The sequence below is a fragment of the Antrostomus carolinensis genome, unplaced genomic scaffold (genome assembly GCF_000700745.2).
Source record: "Antrostomus carolinensis isolate BGI_N321 unplaced genomic scaffold, ASM70074v2 scaffold9664, whole genome shotgun sequence".
Classification (NCBI taxonomy): domain Eukaryota; kingdom Metazoa; phylum Chordata; class Aves; order Caprimulgiformes; family Caprimulgidae; genus Antrostomus; species Antrostomus carolinensis.
Genome location: NW_010311408.1, coordinates 39,280 through 60,194, shown reverse-complemented (window position 1 = coordinate 60,194; position 20,915 = coordinate 39,280). Strand labels below are relative to the sequence as shown.

Genomic DNA, 20,915 nt, shown 5'->3' with positions numbered 1-20,915 from the left:
GAGTATGAACCTTGCTTGTGAATTTGTATGGTGGAAACAGCTCATTTTCCTTCTGGAGGGGCTCGTTCAGCTGCCAACATAAACCCCACAGAGTAGAGCAGAGGTAGCTGTAGAAATTACTTCCTCATAAGCCAAACTCCAGATCAAATGATTTCATCTCCACTTGACTTTGTTGACTGTTCTCTGTTGATTTACTCAGAGTTTATCACTCCTTTATACTTCTTGGTGTAACAACAACAGCCTGCATTAAGGTACTTCAGCCACCCCATAGTTGCCTCAAAATCCAATTTAATTCTGATGGTTCATCTTTCCAGCTCATCAGGTGACTCACCCCTGCTCCCAGTCATCTTACCAGTTCTCATTTTACTGATTTTCATCACTATCACTATTCTCACCCTGACCAAAATAAAGCTGCAAAAGGAGACAGGTAAGTTGGCCAGGCAATGCCTTTCGGGTTGGGGTTGTTGTTTTGCAATGGCTTTGCTTGTGATTTCCAAGAGCTGGAGTCTGTTCCACAGATTTCCATCTCTGGAGCTACACATCCATTCTGCAGCCTGAAAGCACAACTGTTCTTGCAAACAATGTCCTAGAGAAGTTGCTTTTTTTTTTTTTTAATATGCTTAAACAAAAAGCAAATGAAGGAAATGGAAATTCTGAAGTCTTGCTGAAAGCCAGCTTGAGTTTTTGTGTAGAGAAGATTTATGGCTCTGTGAGTGCTCGGAAATCCTGAAGTATAAAGGGCAGGAACCTGCGTGGCATGAGCGGCTACATGCTGGGTGGCTTCTCAGGGCCAAATCCAGCCTGCTCAGTGCAAAGCCAACAAGGACTTGCCCCAAAAATCCTTGCTAATGATCAATATTCAAAAATAGATGTATATATCTTCTTCTTTAACACATTGTGTCCCTAGAGATAAATTTAGGGACAAAAACCTTCAGCAGCGATGGTGGTGAGTGGAAATACATTATCCACAAGAATGAAACTGGGAAGCAATGGGCTGAATCCAATGTTGGTCTTGACACGCCGGTGTATTCAGACAGACATCAGCAGAGGAGTTCCCTCCATTCCATGTGTATGATTTGTTTTTAAGGGGAAGGAAGAAGTGCCACAGGAAACCTGGAAGCAGCACGGATCCAGGCTGGTCTGAACCCTGTGAAAGAGCAACCGATGGAGGAAACCCCAAGTCCGAAATGCAGGACAGGCTCTGGCAAACGTAGGTGGGTGTTTTCTGGAACTGGCACCACAAGTGTCATTTCCCTTGGTAGAAGAGAAGAAAACCAAATTTTAAGCAGAGGGTTTGCAGCTTAGCATGTAAAATACCTCCACAGGTTAACTGTGGGGTTTGCAGCCCAGGAATTATGATCCTGCAGGCCAGGATCTGTGTTCTGATGCCAAACTATTGCCTTTGTTCCTGACCAAGAGACATTGAGTCAGATTTCAAAAGAATTTGATTAAATGCTATATGAGGCTTATAAATTTATTATAGGGTTGATTATAATTTTTTTTTTTGCTTACACACAGTAAACACGTTATCGCTCTTCCTGCTCGCTTGTTTCAATAAAATCTGATCGCTTATGACCTCTTGCAATATTGCCCAGAAGCAATTCCTGTTCACTGTGTTGCAATCATCTCATTCTTTTTTTGTCCTACTCGTGCAGGATAATCTATGCTATCCTTGGAAGATTCAGGATGACCAGCTTCTGTGTAAGAGTCTATGTCTTCTGGCAAAGTTTAACAACAGTGAGCCTGTCTTGGAGTACTAACATTTTAGAGAAAAGCTCTTGGAGAAAATATCTGAGCAAATATTTTAAAGTGTATCCAATGTGTAGAATTTATATCAGTGAAGTGTACTCCTTGCCATTAAAGAAAAGATCAAACTTAGTACATATAGGTTCAAAAAACATGGTGACAGCATTTCTTATTCGCATTACAATGCACTAAGATCTAAACTCTGATCATATAAGCAGGTGATGATATTTTAAAGTCAGATAGTTGCAGAGGGAAATAAGTGATTGTGACAATTTGCACCCTCTGGAATGAACTGCCACCTGCGTGCCCGCTCCTGCACGGATGCTCGTATCTCTTTTCCTATTTGAAACATCCACTGGCTCAAGCAGAAGGAGAAAGCAGATCTACAGACATCACATTTTCCAAATCTATTTAAAGAATATACGTGGATGTCAAAAGAAGCCTCCAGAGTGGCTTTAAAACCGTGGCCATTTAGGTTGAAATCTAGAATATTTTGTGGAGAGTGATGCAACTTGCTAAAACTATACAAGTTTCATTGCTGTTTGACATTTGACTTTACAAAAAAAGAAGCTGTATGAAGGGTTCTTGCAGTCCTACATAGAAAGAATGGAAAGAAAAAAGTACACACCCCACACCTCCCCCCAAACCATGAAAATAAACAATGACCATTGTGTAAAAAACTTCTACAAATGAGAACACAAACCAGAAGTTGCTGATTGTACCTTTTGTTTTGAGATGTCTCTTTTGGGGTGAAGCCCAGGATAACTCTCCTCTTCAGATGAGCAGGAGGTTGACTCCAGAAGTCCCTTCCATCCCAGGATTTCCTCACTTTCTGTTCTTGCAACTCCCTGAAATACCAGATCCATTTAAAACACCAAGTTTGGCATAAAACCAGAAATACCTATGAAATCACTTGTAAATATATATATTGTAGAGAGGCAATGGCAGAGCACAGCTTTTCTTCATTTTTTTTGTTTTGTTTTTGTTTTTTTTTCTTGTTTTGTTTGAATTTTTTTTTAAATTTTTTTTTACAGCAACTCTATGGCAAAAAAGATACTTTTCAAGGTGACTGATGAAGACTTGAGACAGAACCCGCTGCCACCAAAGCCCCCGTGTACATGAGCTCAGAAGTTTCCCTATAGAAAGTCGAGGCTTGGCTATAAACTGCAAGGCACCCAGCACCCCTTGTTCCTCGCTGTCCTGCTCGGAAGCTGAGTGTCCTGTGCTGAGAGCCAAATCCCCACAGGATGCCCAGATGCCCTTTGCTACATGGTTTGTAGAAGAGAGAATAAAATAACACATCTGTAATCTGTATTTGTGTGCAACCCTGACTGTCCCTCACAGAGCACCCCGAGGGAAAGGTAAAGCTGGGGAGGGGGGTGGGAAGGAAGGACCCTCGTGGCTGCAGGGTTGTTAGGCAAAAATCTGAATTTTCTGAGTTTTTTTAAAAAAAAACAACCCAACAAACCAACAAATCTTTATCCATTAGGTCATTTTGCAACGTGTAAACCATATCTGACTTCAGTCTATCAGACACCCAAATTCTCAAGTGCTATTTTTCTTCCAACTCTTCTGCAGAACTATCCACATATTCAAAATCAAATAATTTCAGCCCAGACTCAAACACTAGTTCTGGTGTCTGTGCTCAGATTGCATGTCCTGAAACTGTGCAAAGCTAAACTGTGCTTTGTCCTGAAAAAAAAAAAAAAGAAAAAAAAAAGCAAGCTGAAGGCTGTTTGTTTTCTGGAGATGCCAAAGTGCTTTGGAACCTGTGACTTGGCAGGAGGACACTTCCTCCTCTGTTAAGGCAACTAAATATATTTGCATAAGACAATGAATGAGTTTTACCAGAAACCTTAAGGGCGAAGACAGTGGCTTGGTTAAAGAAACTGGTCATCTGCCCTGGACTAACTTTTCTTCCCCAAGATGCAGAATTGGTTGCAGATCCCCATGGCTGGTTTCTGCCAGGACTTCTTCCACCCACAGCCATGTCACCTTTCTCCTGCCCACCCTCCACAAGCCTAGGCTCTCAAACACATCTCCATGCTACCCGTAGGATGGAGATAAGGTGGCACCCAAAGGAGAGGTGGCTGTGAGAGCAGGAGGTGTAGGAAAGCAAACACACCTGTGCCTACTGTGGCCAAGAAAGCACAAAAAAAATGCCAACAGCATCCAGAGAAGCAGCACTGGTGGGAAGGACATGGCTTGCAAAGGGATCAGCGTTTGTTCCCATCTAGGAGAGATGGTGGCTGTTCTCTCAGTTCAAGGTCCCCAGCAGATCACCCTGTGCAAGCCCAGCAACAGCCTCACCTCACCTCAAAAGCCCCTTCCCCATTGCTAAAGCTGCACATTCATGGAAAAAAAGGAGCTCAACACTCTTAGCTGGAGGAAAAGCATTTCCAAGGCTGGCTTGAAGAGGGGACAAATTTGTAAAACCTCCTGACTCCAGGTCAGGATGTCACTGCTCTCAGGTATGGCAGGAACGCCTGGAGCTGCCATCCTGTTAGCTCATCACTGAAAGCAGAGGATAAAAGCTTCATGTGACTCCCCTCTTAGAAGAAATTAGCGCTTTATCATCATTAGTACAAGGTAAAGCAAGTTAATGATTCATCCCACAGAACACCAATACTTTCATCTTCATTAATTTTAATTTCACCTACTGTTCCATTTTGAACAACCCCACACTTCACAGGGAATTTTAACTTGTGCCCCTGACGTGGCTCCAGCAGGAGAGCAAAGAAACGAGGCTGAAGATGGCAGCAAAGCTCCTGTTAATTATTTTTCATTTTAAAGAGCTTAACAGTGTTCTTGGTCTGCACAGATGAGGCCAGCCCTTGCCCACCTGGACTTCCCACCAGGCTGAGGTGGGGCAGAGAGTCTGGAGAGGGCAGAGAAGGGAGATACTTGCTCTACCAGGATGACCAACCTGCCTGGGCCAGCCTAGGGACACTGGTTTAAAAAAAAAATATGCAAAAACTAAAAAAAACAAGCCTGGTTTTGTCCAGTTTTGCCCTACAAATCTCTCCCAGCACCGGTTGAGGGTGTCATAAGATCAGAAGCCAGGTCAGTCCTTGCAGCAAGGGGTTCTCCTGCCTGGGCTGATGGGAAACACGGTCACAACTCAAGGGTGATGTTGCAAAGCCAACAGAGGAGGGGGCTGGAGCAGGGAAAGGACCCCTGTGTGCTCAGAGTCAGACCCCATAAGGTTCCCCAGTGTCTTTGTACCAGGTGTAGGAACACAACTTCAAATCAAGGAGTCACAGCTGCTCTAGCTATCTGGGGTCCTGTCCAAGCAGAAAGCCATCTCACAGGTACCCTCCTCCCAGCAGAACGGAAGACCTTCCATGGACCTGACCCCAAGCAACCACCAGGCTCCTTCCTAAAGGTGCCTGGGACCACTGGTGTCCAGGAGCCCACCCTTGGGTGGCTGTTGCACAACAGGAATGTGTAACCAGGAGGTAAATAACAGCGTGAACCCTCCAAGTGACAGCAGAGCTGGGATGGGCATTGGCTTCCCTGCTCTCACGTGGGCTGGTGCTCACCTGCCAGAGCTTTTGGATGCTATTCCTTTAAGGCACAACAGGTGGAAATGCAATGCTGGAGGTACGAGGAGTATTTAAAACAGCCTGGCACTGCCAGAGCCCAGTGTCCGGCTGCAGCAGGACACTTGCAGGAGATCCTGGGGTTGGCCACCGAGACACCAGCAGATCTAGGAACAGTCAGTCTGAAAGAAAAAAAAACCAAGAAGTACAAAATAAGCTGCAGAAGTAACTTGGAGTGTAAGTAATGCTTCTTCGTTGTCTTTCTGAAACGTGAATTTTTTTTGTAGCGCTACTTTGAGATGGGGAAGGAGAAGAATACAAGTCCTGAGACACTTTTAAGGACTGTTCCTCACACGTGTGCAAAAGGAAGCAGAGTTCTGAAAGAGCAGTGAATAGATGTGCAGGTCTCGCTCATGGGGAGACCAATTTCTTAAGGAAAAAAAAGTTCAGAAGTATAGGATTGGGTTTATGATATTTATGTTTTCTTCTCTGTGGTAGATTTTTAATCATTCCTTTCTGGAAAGCAGGTTAATTATCATTACAATATTGGCATTAAATTTTAACATTAAAAAAATAACAAATGTTATTAAATATTATTGCAGTAATCTAAAGTGTTGCAAATCAGTCTATGGTCATGAGAGTCTTTTGAATCACAACATGGAGATAACAGTCAGGATGTAGATTTGGAAATTTTGAATTTTAAGGAGAGAATTTGTATGGTTATGGCCTAAATGAGCTCTGAAAAACTGCCACGTTTGTACAGCCAGAGGGTAGATAAATAGATACTGAAGCATAAGTGACTGGGATGGACGTGGTGTCCTAAAAATGAAATAAGAGAAAGCTGGCAGACTCCTTTCACATTTAAACCAACAGCAAAGGGGAGGGTGTCTGCACACCTGAATCCTTCCTCTGCAAAGCAAACATTCTTATAGGACTTTTAATACCTTTCATCTCAAGTACAGAGAAATAGCATCTCCTAACAGAAATGGTGCTGCCAACGATACCCACACCAGCACCATCCACCCATCCAGCAACTGCCACGGCACAGGCTGAGGCTGTAAAGCAAGAGCTTTTGGATCATAACAAGTTCCTGCTCCTTGCAATATGAGTAGTATTAAACTAGAAAAATGGTTTCAGAGTGTGGAAGTTGATTTCACTTTCCAGCCCAAGAGAGAAGGGAAAAAAAAAGTAAGAAACAAATGAACCATGAGACTCTTATCTGAAAAGCAACAAGTTGGTGCATGGGGTGTCTAACACCTTAAAAGAACATAAAATTAGGTCACAAGTTAGTCTATGGTATGTCCAACACCTTAAAGGAACATACAATTAGGCCAGCAGCATGATCTTTTTTTTATTTCAATTGCTACCATGAAGATTGTCTGGTTATTCGTTTACATTTGTTTTCCAGAATATATTCCTCATATAGGACAGTGTTTAACTGGCACTGACAAACATTCTTAGCTAGGAGGGTCACAAGTATTGCAGAGATTCCTCAAACCTGCTGATTTCTTAGTAAATCCTGAGATAATCTTCAATAAGATCTGCCTAGCTGTTTCTGCTCACTGCATCACAAAATTAGCACCTCCTATTTATTCTTTCCATATTGTAAAGGAGGCACCGGCTTGGCACGTGAAATATTTTTCTGTATGTGTTTAGGTCAGCTTGATCTTTTATCTTCAAAGTTGATTGCTTATTAGTAACTCCATGAAAATGAAGTGGATTGGTGGCTTTTCCTCACCCCACTACAGCAAATAAAACTCACAGTAAGGCCATCTCTACAGTGATCTTGATGGGCAGCATAACGATGTAGACAGCCCCAATCCTGTGCAGCCAGAAGGCTGTCCCTGTCCCCTCCTTCTAGGCACACAAATCTTCAGCAGCTCCATAAATCGCCTCTGGCACATGTGCCAGTGCTCCTCCTTCCACTGCTGCTCAGTTTGTATCTTGCACAGCTTATGGTGTTAGTAGGTCTTGCTTTAAAAGGATTTCAGGGGAAAAAAAATTCAACTCCATTCTATATGTTCTTATTTCTCATATATTTGAATAACAGTAAACATTCTAGAAAACAGGAGGGCTCCTAGGTTAGAATTACCAGTGTGGCGACTAAATCTTTGTGTTTCATTGATCCCATAGCACGTCCTTGACACTGGTCATTGTTAAGAGCAATAGTTAATAGCTAATGGATTGAACTGTGCTGATCCCTGGCAATCGGCGTTAGGAGCTCACCAGATTCTCAGAGCTCAACCTTGCAGCTGAGTCACAGCATTTGGGGACTGAACTCTGGTTATTTCATACCCAGCAAGAGCAGCTGTTTGCTTGGGTTTGCCTAACTCAAGGGTTAGGTCTTGATCTCTTTCAAATCACTATAAATCCAGATATTCCTCCCAAGGACGGACAGAGGCACAAAAGCACCAGAGAAACCCAAAGGAGGTCTTGTAATGAATGATATTTAGAAGAGCTTGCCTGGTCTGAGCACGTTCTGCTGGAAACCTGAATGCACTATTTCAAAATTTAGGGATATAATATCGCTGGAGAGGAAGGTGATGTTCTCAAGCCAGGCCAATCCCACAGTGCTTTAGCACAGGGGGATCCAGGGAAGTGTCCACACACAAGAGGACCCAAGGAGGTCTCATACCACAGCTCCTCCAGACCAATCTTCCACTGCCCTGCAAAAACACTGTGAATCATCTTCTATAAAGACATGTCCCTATAAGCAAGAGAGACTGTGGGGTTTGAGGGGCCCTGATCTCCCCAGAGCTTTACAAGGAGCACAGTGAGGTTTAAGAGCACAGCAACGTACCAAATCAAAACAGATAGCAAGAGAGACTGTGGGGTTTGAGGGGCCCTGACCTCCCCAGAACTTTACAAGGAACATCAAAATTTCTTTATCACTCAGTGGAGGTGTAGCACAGTGAGGTTTAAGAGCACAGCAATGCTGTCCATTCTCAAGATGATACTAACTCAACAAAAACATTTAGCTGTCCTGAGTTTTCTCAAGATGATACTAACTCAACAAAAACATGTCCTGAGTCGGAAAGCAAGAAAAAAGGCCACTATGTTGTAACAGACCTTGTAATTTTTCCATTTACATGACTTTTCACACCAAAGCCACACTGCAGTAGATCCATCTCACTCAGCACTAACCAGCAAAGCCCCTTTGGTGCAGCACACGCACTCACCAAGCTCCAATGCACTGAGGGGGTAGGAAGAAACACACCAAAATCCAAATTATGGAAATATGTTACAAGTTGTAATGAGTTTTTACCTGTCCTTATGCTACAGGTATATATTTGAGTCTTATTAATGCTTGAACACTTTCCATGTTTCTCATGTATCCTCACACCTGCACAGTCACCCTCGTGGGGGTTTCAACAGCAGTTCCCAAGCTCATGGTCACAAACATGGCATGGATATGGGCAGCTAGGAGAAAGTTAACACCATATACCTGGTAATGGCTATACCTTCTGTTTTAAAACCTATTCCAGCTGTGTGTTTTGATGTGTTAGTGTTAATCTTGCTAATGATTAGCCTGTCCTGGTCTGGTTTGGTACGATACAATTCTTTGAAATCCCTCCCTGTTGCATTAGACACACAAACACAGCAGCACTGCAAACAGAGAGCATGGAGCCACTCCTGCCTGGCAGAGTGTCCTGGACAAGACAATGCCACTGCCCTGATCTTGGTGACACTGGTGTCCAGATACCTGGGTTAAGAGTGGCAAGCTCGTACACCAAGGTGCAAACTCCCATCTCCTGAGCTCAGCTGTAATACTGGTTTTGTGCTCTAAAACCTTCAAAAGCTGTTACGTTGGGACAGGGAAGAGAAGGAAGCTGGCAGTTTTGATGGTACAAAATGAAAGTAAATACACAAACCCAAGATTTTAGATGTAGCTTTAAACAAACAAAACCAGCCCAAACCAAAACACCAAAGAAAAAGGTGTGCAGCCCCAGCCCACAGCTGGTGACGAGCCAGAGAGGACCACTGGTTGCAACAGGGACTTTGCAAACACCAGACACACATTCCTGCAGCTGAAAGCTTCCCCATAACTGGGTTCCCTCCCTGCTTTCCCTCCTGACCAGTCCATCGTGCTGCCTCGCAGACCATTTCTCACAAGGTTTTCAATGCATCAGGTTTAAGGCAGCAGCTTCTTTGCCTGCATGGACACATGTGGCACAAATTGTGTGTCCAGGTTTCCCTCAGGCTGTCAGCATCCATGGTCACTCCAGTGCAGGCAGAAGCACCCATGGCTGCAGACACCCACCTACACAAGTGCATGAAGCCCAAAATGAAGCCTTGCCTCCACTGCCAGCTCTAGGACAGATTTCACCAATACAGTAACAAAGGAGCACTGGTTTTCCCTTTTTTCTACTCCTGAAAAGTTAGGATAGACTGGTGAGAAGCTGCAACTGAGAGGCAGGAGATGTGCAGGGCACAGGCACTTCATCCTTTCCAGCCCTGGTTCTTCAGCAGGTGCCATCCCTGAGCACACAGCAGGATGAGACCACCACAGACCCACCAGCATACTTGCCATAAGCTTGCTTCCCACCTCCTCTGGAGATAACACACATGGCATTTCCCTCTGGTTTCAAGCCTCTTGACTCTTCTGTAGCCCCCTGCAAACCTTTGCTGTCCCATCTCCTCTCTCAGCTCCCCCTCCGTCTGCAGAAGCGTGAACACAAATCGTTTGCACAGCCACTTACTTGCACTCCCTTTCATAGGAGCTCAGCAGCCTTTTCTCTTCCCTGGAGCTCTGAGGTTTAAACCTTCTGCTCTGACTAGAGACAGCAAATCCAGCAGCAAATGTTCTTTGAAAGCAAGAAGGAACTAGAGCTCTTTTACCATCAGCTTGATGAAATTCTCCTCCAGCATCTGGAACAGCACTTGCTCGTTGCAGAGTGACCAGCAAAGCTGATTTGCACCATTTCTCTGGGCTAGGAAGTGTCACTCTCGGAGTTCAACACGGCACCAGCAGCAGAGTGGGGGTTTCCAGCCATCCAGCTCAGTGGATCAGCATGGAAGTACATCACAGATTTTGACGTAAGCAGCGTCTGTGCTTGCTTGGACTTGTTCTACACGGGAGTTTTCTCCATTCATTCAGTGAGTAGGAGAAGGTCTTAACAGCAACTGATAAAACAGGACTAGAGGCAACTCAGAGCTGCAGAAGTTGCAGGTATTGGTCACACAAGCACACGGGAACTGTTGTTCTTGTGTAGGCACAAGTGCACATGTGGCCTCAGAGATGCAAAAATTCTTTCCTGCTCCAACAAGCATATGAAGACCCTGATGCCACCACTCTTGCACACATCTGTCTGGACACAGCTGTATCTTTGTTTCAAAAAAAGAACAAAAATAGAAAAGAGGTCTTGGTAACCCTCCCCTACCTGACAGAACGATGTCTAACCCTGAAGTAGCTGGTTGCTTTGGGAAGGAATCGCACGAACACATGACTCAAATTTTGCCAAGAAGGGGAAAGCTGAACTGGGATCCTGCTTGCACTGCAGAGCGAGGGGTGAAGGGCAGTGAGGTGACCATCAGCCAGAGGAACTGCTCTTAGCAAAGGGCAAATATCAAGGTCCTTTTTGTGCCATATTGTTTGCTTTCTGCAGAATATGTTATGTTTGTCTTGCTGGGTTTGTATGAAAGCATTTTTCATGCTCAGTAGGTTAATTATTATCCATGGACAAGTGGCCATTGAGCAGTTAGAAATCACAATACAAGGAAGAAAACACAACAGAACACCTTTCATCTTCACACGGAAACAAACCCCTTTTTCTTCTGCCGGGAATTACCCTTAATAAAATCATGTCAATTAACGGTGAAATCAAATTCCTCTGAGTGTTTATAAAAGCTTTCCTTGGCACCTATCATCTTCTCTAGAATTGAACTACACAGGTAGATCAACAGCCATGCTCAGGAAATTCATGTTCCCACCACCACACCATGCGGTGTCCAACTGCACCCTCAGCTCGGGCCAAAGAAAACAGTTCAGTGAATTAAGAGCCTCGGCTTCCTGTGAGCCATCACTCAATCCAAAACAAGGGGAAGGTCAGAAATATTCATCCTGAAGACTATAGACACATATCAAGAGACACACAGTTTGGTTTGGCATTTCCCAATAGCCACCACTGAGTCCTGGCCAAGGGTTCATTGTGGCGCAGGAGGTTTGGGTGGATATACGAGTGGGATAAATCCCTGCATCTCACTAACTTCACCTGCAACTGAGAAAAGAAAAGAAAAAAAGAAAGTAGAGGTGTCCTCAAAGAGATCAGGGAAACAAAGAGCAGTAATTAAACACAGGCTTCAGTCAGGATCTCTGCTTCATGACATAAGGAAGAAAGTTGGACATATGGAAGAAATTTGGACATACGGAAGAAGTTTTTACAGTGAGGGTGATAAGACACTGGAACAGGTTGCCCAGAGAAGTTGTAGATGCCCCATTAAGTGTTCAAGGTCAAGTTGGATGAAGCTTTGAACAGCACAACCTGGTGAAAGATGTCCCTGCCCATGGCAGGGGGGTTGGACTAGATGATCTTCAAAGGTTCTTTCCAAACCAAACCATTCTGTGAGAGCAGATTTTCCTAAGGAGTGGTTTTGGCACCCAGGCTCACAAGTGAACAAGCCTTCCTTTCACTGTGTGAACACTGGAAGAGAATATGATCTCAGGTATTAAACTGTTAGAAGCAGCATTAGCTCCTGGCAAGGGTCAAGCGAGCAGCTGAGCTCCAGGTTGCCACCTGACTCTCATGCCTGCCAAGGCTCAGTGGCTTTTGGAGCTTTTTTTGGACTTCAGCCTTGTGATGGGCTGTTCTGATTTACAACTGTAAAGCCAGGTATCATTTCTGATTTTGAATCAAGTCTCTTCTGGTTTGGCCAAAATCCCTTTTTATGCTGTGCACAGCACTGCTGTTGCCTGTCCATGGGGCACTCTACTCAACAGACACATTGGTGGCTTGCAGGCATTGTGTTAACAGAGTTTGTCATAAGAACAACTCCCCTCAGAAGGGAAGATTGGGATGTTGGGCTGGAACCCCTGGGCAGTCACGATGCTGTGCAGCAACACAGACAAGAACAGAGTTACCAGCTCCCTCTTTCCCGTTCAACTGTTTGAAATGCTCTACCATTAAAAGCTCCGTTTCTCTCTAGCTCAAGTAGCCACAACCTTCAAAATCTCCAGACATCAGGACTATTAGATGACTTGATCATTAACTTCATCACATGCAAGTGTGATTATTCAGCAACTTCTGTGCTTTTTTTCCAGGGAATGAAAGAAAAATGACTTTACTTGTGTTCATCTTCCTGCTCACCTTCCTCCCAGCTGAATCTGCAAGCAGCAGATACCTCCCCAAGGCAGCAAGTAAGTGTAACCTGTCTGGGGAACAGGTCTTCTGGGTGCCCTAAGACATTACTAAGGGGGGAGGAGGGTCCAGGGAGTGTCCCTGCCCCATCAGTGCCCATCACTGCTATGGGACCTTTCAGATTCAGACCAGATGATGCTGCACAGCCCCAGGTGCACACTTGCCCCAGTACACTCGACCTGCTCCACAGTCCCATCAAGTTGTGTAGCACAACTGACATTCACAGCCAACGTGTTTCCCTCTTGCAGTCTCAAGCCCTGTGTTCGGACCACGGCAGGTTTATGGTCTGCTCAATGGTTCAGTGACCGTAAAATGCTTCTACCCTCCCACCCGTGTGAATAGACACGACAGAAAATATTGGTGCAGGGAATCATCCATGGGCTGCACGACCATCGTCTCCACCAGCGGGTACACTGCTTCAGGCTTCCGGGGCAGGATCTCCATCACTGACTACCCACAGGCAGAACACTTCCAGATTAACATCTCGGAGCTTACAATAGCAGATACAGGCACCTACCAGTGTGGTGTTGGTATCAATGGCAGAGGGCTCTCCCACAAAGTCAATCTGGATGTTTCTGAAGGTAATTACAGTCTTGGGGATCTTTAAAGTATTATTTTCTTTTACTTCCCCCCCCACCCTGCCTTTTTAATAAGGCTCCACAGATAGTCTGCCCAGTGTCTAAGAGCTCAAGATGCTCCATGCTTTCAGGAAACAGCAGGTTTGGTTTTCCCCTGTGATTTTTTAAATTTTTTTTTTTTTTTTTTTTTTTGGAACAAAAATCTGTCATAAAAATCAGATTTCAGTTTTGGGGTTCCTTTTTGCTTCTCCAGGATCATTATCGGTGGGTGGTGAGCAACTGTACTCTGCATTACTCAGATATATATAGTTGTTATCATTATCGTTCTTATTATTCTTTCTCTTTTAATTTTATTTTACTCTAATTATTAAATTGTTCTTATCTCAACCCAGGGGTCTCCTCACCTTTACCCCTCCAATTCTCTCCCCAATTCCCTGGGTGGGGGCTGCTGCCAGCTGAGTTAAACTAACACCATAGAGAAACCCTAAGCTAAAAAAAAACCAACCTTGAGAAGTATTAGGGAGTCACACACAGTGGTGGACCCTAACTGATGTCTCTGTACGTGCAGGTCCACACATACCTGAGGGAGCTGAGCTCTTCTACGTGAAGCTGCACAGCACTTTGACCATGTCCTGCAGCTTTGGGAAGGAGTATGTGAGCGTGAGGAAATATCTCTGCAAGATGGAGAAAAACGGCTGCCGTAACATCATCGATAGCACTGGGAAAGTGGACGAGGATTACACAGGGCGAGTTCTGCTGAGCAATGAGGAGCTGCCAGGCTCGTTCAGCATCGTGATAACTCAGATGGGCTGGGAAGACTCTGGCTTGTACCTGTGCGGGGCTGGATCCTACGGGGAGAATGGAGAAACGAAGGAACTGGATGTGCATGTCTATGAGGGTAAACTATTCCCAGGGGCTTTTTCCTCCATCTCTGCTTCTCTTTAGAAGCATCACTAGCAGTCTCACTTTATTTAACAAGAACTTTAATTTCCCTTTGCAGAGTGCTACTATCCTATCCTCTCATCTAGATTCCTCTTCCTATTCATTTAGCTATCTGTCACGTATTAAACCATCACTAACAAAGCTTGTTTCAAGATTTAACTGTCCCTGCAGTGGCTGGCTCTCTTCCCCAGTCTGGCTAGCCCAAAACTCCAGAAGGCAAATTCTACCTACAGGTTTGAGATGAGCAAACTGTCTCTTCAAGTCTTAATTCCTTAAATCTCAAGATGACAGTCGTAGAAAGGAGAGGACCTGCCCTGCCCTTAGCAAAGGGAGCAAAACTTTGCAATGTTGGTACACAAAGACAAAACCCACCCAGTGAATTTGGGGAAAAGAAAGGCCTGACAGACCTTTTAGGGTCAAGTCATAGCAGTGCCAGGAGAGTCTCCTACCATCTGCACCCCTGAGCTCTGCTGAGCCTTGCTTTAGCCAAAACAGCCTTATTTGATCTGATAATATTCATTCTCTTGGGAGAGTGCCACCTGGGCAAAAGTTAGACATGTAGAGCTGCTCATTTCATTTTTATTTCCAGAGACAAGCGTCCCTCAAGGAAAAACCACAATAATTGGAGTAAAAGAAAGTTCAGCAACTTTTGAATGTCGCTATGAGCCTCTAAGAAAGTCCTCAGTGAAGTACTGGTGCAAGTGGAGGCAGAATGGGTGTGCTCGGATCATAGACAACTCCGGGTTTGTGTCACCTTTGTACGAGGGAAGAGTGGCCATGTATGACAGCCCAGGTAACCAAACGGTCACCATCGTCCTGAACCAGCTGAAGAACAGTGACAACGGCTATTACTGGTGCATGACAGATGAGGTGAAGGAGCAGCAATCATCAACTGAGCTGAAGATCATAGATGGTACGAGCTCATGTGTTAGCAGTTCTCTGCCTGCTCAGCAGGTACAAAACAACCTCCTAAGCACAGCAAAGGAGCAGATCTGGCTTTTGGGGAGGTCCAAATGTGAGCTTTTATCTCATAAAGCAGAACATTGTGCCAATCCCCCCGCACCCTTGTAGCTTTAAAATGGAAACAGGAGGTTTCAATCTTATGGGAAAGTGTTCACAAAAGTTTCTCACGCAAGTATTTCTTGAAAAAAAAAACCCAAACCAAACCCCAACTGAGCTTTCACTCAGAGATGCACATACAGCATCCTCAACACTAATTTAGCAAAGTCAGGAGCACTTTCTCTCAGAGATACACCTCCTGGTTCAGCATCTCTAGCAGTACCACTACCTGTTGACTACCATTCCCATCACTAAAACCACTAACATCAGCCTTGATGTTCTGTTCGCCCTCACAGGAGAACCTGGACTGACAGGAAAGAAGGAAGTGGAGGTGCAAGAGCGTTCACGGGTCGATTTAAGTTGCTCTTATCCGTGCAAGTACTACTCCTACGAGAAGTACTGGTGCAAGTGGAGCAACACTGGCTGCAGCCCCATGCTTGCTTCTGACCAAAGGCAGCCAGGGCCGGATGTTACCTGTGACAATGACAACAAGACAGTTATCCTGAGCTTTGACTCGGTGACAAAGGCAGACCAAGGGTGGTACTGGTGTGGAGTGAAGCGCAACGGCCTCTTTGGGGAAACCATGGCAGTGTACCTGTCCGTGACTGATGGTGAGCTCCAAGACAAAGGTAGACAAGGACTTTCCTGTTCCTCAGGGCTGGGAATCACGCTGCCTTCTGCGGAAAGTCCTCTCCATAGCCACTAGGTTGCAGCACCTCAAAACAGAAGTGCTCCCATCCAGGCAGCCTCCCAAACCAGGTGCCAAGATCACCCTCATTTTGCACAACTCATCATAGATGTTTTCAACCACCCGTTGGTTTTTGCTTCCTAGTCATAAAAACCCCCACCAGTCTAAAAATCACTTCCACTCCATTTTTACTTTTTAACCCTAATTATTGCTATTACAATTTGTAGAATCATTTAGTTTAAGCAACATCTGACACCTGCCAGGTGAAGGAGTGCGTGGAGCTCAGAGACACATCTTGCTCCAGGCTGCTCAATCAACAGGAAAACACCAGGAAGCAGGAGAAGAACTACCACCAACAGCACGGGGCTTAGTCTCAGCTTTGGTGCAGTATTTTGGAATGAGGAAGTTTTTCTCGGGGAGAAATATTGTTAGAAGCAGAGAAAAAGTATAAAACTAGATATCCCACATGAAACCATCCTAAAAGGATGATGGTCAAAGTGAAAACAGAGAGAAACAGCCTCATTTCACTGCCTGTGGTGGGCAAAGAGCTCAAAATAAAAGAGAGCAAAGTATTAAAAATTTGTTCTGGAAATACTAGAGCCAGAACTTAGAAATGCAAGACTTTTTCAAAAGTATATAGGCAGAGAGACCCTACTTGAGACTTTTTTAAATATTTTTTTTTCAATAAATTATTTGCAACGAGATTATTTCAGATCTCTAAACCCCATTTTAAAGAGACTCCCATAGACCCAAAACCCACTGCAGTTCCACATGCCCCAGATACACCCAACTGGTTTGTGTGTTGCTGCTCATGCTACTAACCACCCTTCTTCCCCAGGAGGTACAGGAAGTGATGCTGACCACAGCCCAGACCTTCTGGATGTTGATTCCCCCAGCAACACCGAGCCCCCCAGCCACGCCGAGGGTGGCTTTGTTCCCCGAGGAAGAGCCTCTGGTGATGCTGGAGTGCAAAGCGCTGCTGCCTCAGAAAGGTTAGATCTCTCAAAAATCTCTGTCATTTATCATTTTTATGAGGTTTATATTAACCCATTGTTGGTACTGGGTTTGTAACCTCCCTGTGTGGTTTAGCAACCCAAAAAATTCTTGTCCCTAAAGAATTTATCTTAAAACATCAGAGAAAATGAAGCAAAAAGTGACAGCAAAAGGCAAGATGGCTTGAAATTAATCTCTAGCTCAAAACAATACAGTCCCAGAAGGGAATAATTAGAGATTCCAGGTACAGAAAAATTAATTAAAAATTAAAAATTCTGGCAAGATTAGAGAGCTTTCCTTCACATATTTATAACCAAACTTTCCTTCACACATTTATAACCAAGCTGCTGGTTTGGTATAACCTCTGTCCTACATTTTTATTTTATGCACTACAATCCAGTTCATTAATTGAACTGCATCATGCTCACTCAGATTTACCATTCTGTAGAGATTTTAGATTTCTGGACATTCATATACGTTATTCAGTCCTGAATAATTTAAAAAAATAATGTATTTCACGGCTCAGTGATCTTCCTTTCTCTCTGTTCCAGCTCTAAGCAAAGCAATGGCCCCGACACAACTGCTATAGTCCTGAGCTCTGTTGGTGCCGTGGTCCTGGTCCTCGTGACAGCTTTTGCCATTTTTAAATACAGGCATCTGAAGAGATCTGGTGAGTCTCTGCCTTTTCTAGTCTCCCAAGAAACATCAGCAATATCAAGACATAGAGGATACCTTGTGCTTTCTGCAGTCTCTGCCGGGCTGAGCTGCTCCCTGGTACCCCACCATGTGATGGGTGGACAAGGGACCCTGCTTCTCCCACTGACCCCATCCATATGGCCCCAACACCCAGGGTGCCTGGGCTGACACAGGGACCACCCCTCTGAGGGCTTTGCACGTTGCATTGCACAGGGTCTCCTTGCACAGAGGTGGCTCGGATGCCAATGGGCTTGTACTGATTCTGAGTTATTTATCTCCTCCCTCTTACCAGACCTGGTGTCCGTCGGGAGCTACAGGACGAACATCAGCATGTCAGACTTTGAAAGCGTGAAGGAGTACGGGGCGAGCAATAACGCCTGCGTGAAGGAGAGCCAGGAGACCCAGCTGGGAGGGGATGGTAGGTCACTGACTGACGGGCAGACCCCCCCAGCCTTTGGGTGAGGGGTTGGCAGAAGGACCCTACAAAAGCTACCACCTGCCCACCCAAACCCCCCAATCCCTAACACCTCCCCTTCTCTCCCTGCAGAGTTCATCACCACCGCGGCCACCCCGCAAAGTGCCACAGAGACAAAGGCAGCAAAAAGGGTAAGAGAAGGCAGGAGAGAACCCACTGACCTGGGAGACCCCATTGCAGCCCTCCAGCCTCTGCCAAAGGAGCTACCTTCTCCCAGGGGCCTTATTTATACCCAGGTGCTCTCCATCTTACCTGGATCTGGCCACCTGCTGCAGATCAGCCTCCATGGGAGGACCCCAACCCTTTCCTGACCCCTTGTTTTAGCAGAGAGAATTGTTATCAGGTGCCTGGCTTCAAACAGCACAGCAAGTCAACCCCAGGCAGCATCCAGAAGGTCGGGGTTGAGTTGTTACCATAAATATGATCATAAACACTGGGATAAGCAGATGGCCAGAAGCACATCCCACCTCCCAGCCTTCCCCCAACCTGGGCAGTGGTTCAGGGGCAGAGGAAAGCAGGGAGGTCTCTGCCATTGCAAGGGCTGTGACTTGCTCCTGTGGTCCCTGCCCTCCTCCTGCTTTTCTCCTACTTTCCTCTTGCCCTTAAGTAAGATCATGGTTGAGTGGCACCACTCAGCAGTAACTGAAGGTGCCAGACACAAGCCCGTCTTTTAAAAAGTCCCTAACCAAGGGTGATATATAGATGTAAGTGCCAAGAGCTGAACTGGAGCAATAAAGGAACCTATCAGGAAACCAGTAAAACCCATCAGATTTAGGACAGGTGAGCTGGGTGCTGACACACAGGGACAGTTGTGCCACCAAGTCCCAAACCCACTAACATCTGGGGTTCTTCCCAGAGCCAATAAAAGGTGTGATGCTCTCACATCAGCACCAGCAGGACCCACCGGCTTGTCCCACCCATCCAGTCTGCCTGTATCATCCTGAGAAGTTCACACCCATGTCACACTGCCCTTTCCCCTGCCACGTGCTGCTGTCCATCCCCAGCCACCTAACAGTGTCCTCCTGTCCCTCCCCAGAGCTCCAAGGAGGACGCTGACCTGGCCTACTCCACCTTCCTCCTCACCTCCAGCAGCATCGTGCAGGGCGGCTCTGGGGGGGACAGCGCTGCCCCAGACACATCCCCCCCAAACTGGGAGGGACAGGTCTGAATGTGAGGGACCACGAGGCAGCAGCGACTGGGACCGGCTCTACCCTGAGGATCAGAAGCCATCAACAAGCAGCGCTGTTCATTGCTACCACAACTGCTATAGCTTGACTTTTTTTGTTATTTTTTTGCTTAAATTCAGCTTCAAGGGGTGATTTCAGAGGAATCATTCGATGCCAAACAGGGTGGCTGGGCTGGAGGCACAGGGCTGAGCGAGCAGTTTGGACTGGGAAATGGCAAGGGCTTGAGTGGCTTAGCTGATCGACAGCTCCAGTCCCACCAGTGCCCTTCCAACACGGGGGGCTCTCAAAGGCCAGAAGATGCATTTTTTAAAAAATCTCATTTTCTTTTAAAGGCAGCTAGAAAACCTCTAGAACAATGACTCACGCTTTTGATTCCTCTAAGCTTCCTCATCCAGAGGGCAGTACCTGCAGACCAGACACAGTCTGACATGTTTTTTTATGCACAAGCAATAAAAAAATACCACTGGCTTCAGCAGAGCAGGGGGACTCGCTATCCATGGGTGGGTGTGGGGAGAGGGCACCCAGAGAGGCACAGGAAGGGTGTGTTTGGGGGGGACATACTCCTCTTACAATGACAGCAGCACATAGGGTGTTGCAAATGGCACAAAGCAGTAGAAGAAACCCACAATTAATGGAGATAGAAGGCTCTGGAGTGACCTTATTGCAACCTTTCAGTACTTAAAGGGGGCTTATAAGGAAGATGGGGACAGACTTTTAGTAGGGCTTGTTGCATTAGGATAAGGGGCAATGGTTTGAAACTAAAAGAGGAGAGATCTACACTAGATATAAGGAAGAAATATTTTACAATGAGGGTGGTGAGACACTGACCCAGGTTGCCAAGAGAGGTGGAAGAAGCCCCATCCCTGCAAACATTCAAAGTCAGGTTGGACAGGGCTCTGAGCAACCTGGTCTGGTTGAAGATGTTTGGTCTAAATGGCCTTGAAAGGTCCCTTCCAACCCAAACTATTCTATGATTCGATAAATAGGAAATGGTTTGAGTATTGTTTCTCACGTGCATTTTCATCAACAGCTATCCAAGCATGACCTTAATTAGCATGCCAACCGATTAGCAGACTAAAGAGCTAATTGGGCAATAGGAACCTGTGTTCACTGGCACTGTATTTGCATAATACAGATCAAATTCCCCAAAAGCAGATGAAGCAACAATCTCCTATTTCTGACATGGAATTGAAACAACTGAGCCCAGTCCATGGTCCTCTGCCACGGAGCCACCTCACTAAGGGTGGCTTCAAAAACCCACCCTTTGTGTAATAAACCTGAGCCACATATCACTCACATATTTTCCCTGGTTGACTTCATGTTTATCCAGGCAGAAACGAGGATAACAGTAATTAAATGTTGTCTCTTGGTCTTATTTTTGAAAGCAGATGACTAAACAGAGAAAAGCGATTTATTGCTGCATGGATTTCCAAACAGCAGCACCACGCTGCTGTCAGTTAGATGTGGGTACAGAAAGCTGAATACCCTGCAGATAAAGCCATGTAGGGAGCAGAAATGATGAAGAAATGGTGACAAAGGAGAGAAGCAATTTTCCCTGAACACCAGGAATGGGATGAGCTGGTGGCTGCCTGGCTAAGAGAGGGGCTGGGGAGGGGTCTGACGGGGCCAGAGCTGTTGAGGAGAAAAGGGGTAG

General features: G+C 45.6%; 1 protein-coding gene across 1 annotated transcript; it reads left to right on the top strand.

Moving 5' to 3' along the window:
- The first annotated feature begins 12,560 nt into the window (after positions 1-12,560).
- On the top strand, positions 12,561-19,242 carry LOC104523984 (polymeric immunoglobulin receptor). The gene is given in 10 exon segments (XM_029084680.1): positions 12,561-12,642; positions 12,892-13,224; positions 13,790-14,119; positions 14,753-15,076; positions 15,519-15,967; positions 16,691-16,902; positions 17,455-17,573; positions 17,892-18,017; positions 18,147-18,205; positions 19,111-19,242. Coding segments are annotated over 10 exon segments (2,166 nt in total).
- Positions 19,243-20,915: the final 1,673 nt, after the last annotated feature.